This window comes from Myotis brandtii, unplaced genomic scaffold (genome assembly GCF_000412655.1).
Source record: "Myotis brandtii unplaced genomic scaffold, ASM41265v1 scaffold426, whole genome shotgun sequence".
Lineage (NCBI taxonomy): Eukaryota > Metazoa > Chordata > Mammalia > Chiroptera > Vespertilionidae > Myotis > Myotis brandtii.
The window spans coordinates 150,303-155,727 of NW_005366314.1; the positions used below are offsets into that span (position 1 = coordinate 150,303).

The following is a 5,425-nucleotide window of genomic DNA, read 5'->3' on the forward strand; positions in this document are numbered from 1 at the left end:
GCGGCGGGGGCGGGGCAGCAGGGCCGAGGCAGCCTGCGCCTGTCACTTGCCTTGACAGATCTGAGGGACAGGTTCTGTTGTGAGAGCGAGTCTCGAGCATCAGCCCCCTGAGCAAGTCCTCCCCGCGTGCTGTGCGTGCGCAGAGCCCTCTGTTCAGCCATGGGAGGCGGGAAACCAGGACAGAAGCCAGAGCCCTGCCCAGCACAGGCACGACACCCTCCTCCCCGCAGCTTGGTTTCAGGCCCACAGGGACACTCAGTTTAAAAACCCCTTTCATGTCAGTATTTCAAACTCTACGCCCGCCCACTCCTTGATGAATAAGGTTCAACAGCCACTGATTACCAACGGATGTAGACAGGGACACGGACAGACAGACAGACAGAACCGTGGGCCTGGACAGAGACACAGACACAGGCGCCCTGCATGGGTGAGGGGGTGTCTCGGGACCCAGAGAACCCCGATGACTCAGCCACCGTCTGCGGCAGGGGGCGATGGAGAGTCTCTCACCCGCGCGTGTCCCTTCCCCCGCAGGGCGATTCCGGGGGCCCCCTGGTCTGCGGAGGCGCCTTCTCCGGCCTGGTCTCTGGAGGCCTTAAGTGCGGCGACGCCAAGAAACCCGGGGTCTACACCCTCCTCACCCGGAAGGTCCAGGCCTGGATCCAACGCAAGCTCCCCCGCCCTCCTGCGGAATGAGGCTGCGCTTCGTGCCTCGGCCCGCCTGCTGCTTGTTTCTGTGTCTGTTTTTTCCCCCAGAACATGTTCTACAGGCCAACTTGATCGTCCGATGTCGCTGGATGCGGTTAACGTGGGGCTTGGGGAGGGCCCCCAGCCCCTTAGGACTGCCTTGGTTATGGAACGGAGTCCTTTGTCCCACGTCTCGCTGGTGTGTGCCTACGCTGCTGGTTTCGGTCTGAATAAAGGGTAGACGCCGCTCTGCTTGTCTGTCGTGGGAACAAGCCCAGCCAATGACATGTCCCCGTGCCCCCGTCCCCACAGGGCAAAGGTGAGGGAACAGGGCAGCTCCGCCGCCGACCAGGCCTGCGCTGCAGCTCCCGGAGCTGGGCTCTCAGAGTGAGAGTGAATCCCAACTCACCGCATACTTACTCAGACCCTCTTCCAAACGGGACTCAGAGCAATGAACAAAAACATCTGCCGTTAAACGAAATAGGAAACTTAAAATACCTTTTCCTCAGAACCCGACCCAGCAATTCCGCTCCTGGGTATTTATCTAAAGAATATGAAAGCACAACCTCAAAAAAGATCTGTGCACCCCAAGTTCATTGCAGGGTTAGTTAACAGCCAAGACACGGGACAGCGTGTGTGTCCATCGCTGGATTCATGGGTGAAGAAATTGCGATGGACACACACACACACACACGAGGAATATCATTCAGGCATAAAACAGAATGAAATGGTGCCATTTGCAACAGCAGGAGTGGACCTCGAGGGCATTATGCTAAGTGAGATGAGCCAGACAGGAAAAGGTGACTATCTCACGATCTCTCTCCTACGTGGAATCTTAAATAAATAAAACAAAAGAGACCAGCTCATCGGTACAGAGAGCAGATTGGTGGTTGGCAGAGGTGGTGGGTGAAGAGCAGACCCTGGGGCCTGACTTTTTTTTTTTAATATATTTTTATTGATGTCACAGAGGAAAGGAGAGGGAGAGAGAGAAACATCAGTGATGAGAGAGAATCACTGATCGGCTGCCTCCTGCACGCCCCACACTGGGGATGGAGCCTGCAACCCGGGCCTGTGCCCTGACCGGGAATCGAACCCTGACCTCCTGGGTCATAGGTGGACGCTCACCCACTGAGCCACCGGCCGGGCCGGAGCCTGACCTTCTCAGGAAGGTCTCATCCACGGAGACCGGCTCTCGGTGCGCGAGGCCCTCCTCTGCCTGAGCTCTCAGTGTGGACGCGGCATGTGTGACAAGGGAGAGGGAGGAGAGGGTGAAGGCTCAGCCTCTGCAGAGGCCTCCAGTGTCTCAGGATTCCCACCTGGAAAGCCATCGCATGCGGCCCTATGAGGTCCAGGCCACACGCAGGCCGGCGGCACTGGGCGCCCGCGTCCTGACTGATTCAGCCCCACTTTCACGCGGCCACACGCCGCTTCCTGTTGACAGATGTGAGCTTCTTGGGTCGTTTGCTGAGTCATATCAGCCCCTCTAGCCTGACAGCCCCGCCCCGTCGCCTCGCATCCTCCCCCCGCGAAGGGGTGCTGCTGGCTTCCTGGGCTGAGCCATCGGCCGGGCCCGCGGGAGGCAGCGCACGTGCACACGGAGCTGGAGCTGGTCCTGAGGCCGGGAAGGGGGGAGTTAAATCCCTGAGTCGGAGCAGAGTCACAGGACCCGCCGGGAGGGCAGTGAGGGCCCAGGCCCGAGGTTGGCTGCATCTGCTGCGAACAGCTCTGAGGTCCGGGTCAGAGAGGGGGTTCAGCCGTGGGTGCGGGGAAAGGAGGCGCCACGGGTAACGACCAACAGGAGCGGCGGGAGAGGAGGCGCGCCCTCACCTGCCCGGGTCCCCCAGCCGCTCCTCTCCTGGGTCTGGGAGCGCTGAGCACTGGGCTCGGCTGATCTTGTTCTGCTCCCGCTCACCAAGCGCTTCTGGGAGCGGCTGCTCCCTGCGCCAGATCAACGGTGCTTGCTTTTCTACGTCTATTACTTCCAGACTCACGCTGGCGCCGTTTGAGTTTCCCTGAGATGGAAAGTCACTGCTGGGGGCCGAGAACATCGGCTCCCCTATCAGTGACGGTCGAACCCTGGACCCTGGACAGTTACCTGCCCACCGAGTGCTCACCCCTGGGGGCTTCACGGCAGGTGGGCCGCCCGCCTGCCCCCTAGGGAGGACCCCGCGCCCCCGCCCTCCAGGCACGGGATGTGCCGTATTCGCAGTCTGCGCAGACATACTCCCGTCAGCTCCGATGAGCCAGTAGCTCCAGGACGTGTGACGGTGGTTGGGCTGAGCTGGCCGTCCGCTCCGTAGCGAGGACTAGGGCGTACTACTCAGCAGCCACCACCTCTCCTCCCGGCAAACAGAGCTCACCTTTCCCGGGCGCCACCGATGTGCCAGCTCAGCGACGGCGTTAGGCTCCCCCCCTCGAACGTGGCCGAGGAGGTGACGTGGATCACCGATGGGGCTTCCAGGAGGTTCCTTTAAAGAGAACTGATCCAGCAGGAAGGAGTGGCCTTCCCCTGCCCCTTTCTGCTGCCTGGGCTGCAGATGCGATGGCTGGGGCTCCAGCAACCCCACTGGAGCCATGAGGCAGACACGAGCAGGGCCAGGTGTTAGTGAGGGTGAAGCCGCAAGGAGCCCTGCCGTCCTGTGCTCACCAGGGCTCCTTACATCAAAGAGAACACACACATACGTGTGAGCCACTGTCATGTGGCGTTTTTGTTACACGGCCCCTCACCCCATCAGAACCCTGACTTCCCATCCCTAACGTATGTTCCAAACTATGGCAAGCCTATGTCTTCACGTCCCTCTGCCCCAATCCTCCAAAATCCCCATGGCTTTAGCTTCCCACCTCACCCTGTGGAGCTAAGAGTTGATCCAGAAAAGGAACGTCTAAATGTCACCAGCCCATCATCTCCCCCTCGCGGCTCCGGTCGCGTGGAGAAGACGCCTGGCTCGCTCGCTCGCGGAGAGGTTTCTGTCTTCACCACACACCGCTGGGGGCACGCATTCCTGTCCCTCTTACAGAAACGCCCTCGGCACTGTCGTCGGTAACGCTAGTCTCTCCTTCTGAGTGTATTTTGTAAGTCGATCTTGTAGAGCTGCTTTGTGCAAAGCTCCATGAAAATAATGTTTTCTGGCACTTGAGGTTATTACTTGTTTTATTATTTCACAATCGTTTAAAATAATATCGCAGTTTTTCCATCCAGACGACGAACGCAGCTCCACCGGAAGGCGGTTGGACATGGTAATGCCCTGGATAGGAGCAGTGTTGTCGAAAGCAAAGCAGGCCCCCCGACCACCCACGGTGCAAAGAGTGACGGGGTCAACAGCCAATCCAGATGGACCCCGGCATGCTCAGTGCTGAGCACTCAGAGAGATTCCCTCATTCATTCATTCACTCTCTCACTCATTCACTCACTCATTCAGTCAGTCCATCAGTCAATCAACAAACACTACTAGCACCGGGCCCTGTGCTGGTCACGGGAGACACCAAGAAGACAAGACGCAGTTCGGGCCCTGCAGGAACTCAGAGTCTGGGGAGCAAACACGGACCGGCTAATAAACAACTATACTCTGCCCCCGAAATTGTTATAAAGGTGGCATGTACCAAACCATCAGAACGGAGACGTGCACAAACAATGACGCTATGACCCAAACACTGTTACATGAGGACAGAAAGCTCCTTCCAGGTGAGGCATCCGATTCCTGCGGGACCGCTTGCGGGGCCCCTGGCCCGTCCCGATGGGCCTGCTCCTCCGGTGGGTGGGCCACCATGTCCCCAGGGAGAGAGAGCTGGGCCCCCAGGTTTGCACTTGCATCTCTGACCAGAGAGAGGAGGAGGACAGCAATCGCTGGAGCGCAGCGTGTCCACGTGGCTGCGCACGTGCGCCCCCGGGAGGGCTTGGCTGCCACCACGACCTCCTCCACAGAGACACCGAGACGGGCAACGTGGGCGGCCGACCCCTCGGAGGAAACAGCTCGCTTCTCCCAGCGAGAGATGGCGCGCCCGACCCAGGCATCGGGAGCGGGGCTTCATCTGCCCTTTTAGCAGCTTTGGGGACCAGGGTCCAGAAGAATTTGGGAACCCCAACTTGACATGGGAGTTCTAGGATAGCCTCACCCCAAAATGGGTCTCCCTGCAGCTATCGTTCTCTTAATCATTAAAAAAGGAAAAAGGAACCCAGCTAAATAGCATTTAAACTGAAGTGGCCCCTCCCTGCCTTGCTGAGCAGGGACGGCACCCAAAAATGCCACACCGCCTGCTCAGGCTGCGGGCTGCACATGCTGGGCTGTGCTCTATTACACGGGTCTGAGCTCTATTACACGGGTCCAAGCTCTATTACACGGGCCTTGGCTCTATCGCACGGGCCTGCGCCCTATTACACAGGTCTGAGCCCTATTACACGGGTCTGAGCCCTATTACACAGGTCTGAGCCCTATTACACGGGTCTGAGCCCTATTACACGGGTCTGAGCTCTATTACACGGGTCTAAGCTCTATCGCACGGGCCTGCGTTTTCTTTCCAGCTCTCTGACCTTGACATCCAGGCTGTTTAAAGCATTAGGCCTCAGATGAACTGTCTGAGTCTTAATCAGGAAAAATATATTTCAAAAAACGTTTTAGATAGAGATGGCGCGCTCGCAGAAATCTCACCTGAATGTACGCTGCAGCACTCACTGCACGTTAGCCCCACGGTGTGCTGGTCACTATGGCACATGGGACCAAAGCCAACGTCCCCTCCCCCAGAT

The 5,425-nt window shown here is 58.5% G+C and overlaps 1 protein-coding gene across 1 annotated transcript in view; it reads left to right on the forward strand.

Moving 5' to 3' along the window:
• GZMK (granzyme K (granzyme 3; tryptase II)) overlaps window positions 1–916 on the forward strand; it is a 6,974-nt gene extending 6,058 nt beyond the window's left edge. Inside the window, exon 5 of the mRNA XM_005874164.2 lies at window positions 524–916. Coding sequence (XP_005874226.1) covers window positions 524–693 — 170 coding nt within the window. The 3' untranslated portion in view covers window positions 694–916. The remainder of the gene's footprint in view (window positions 1–523) is intronic.
• Window positions 917–5,425: the final 4,509 nt, after the last annotated feature.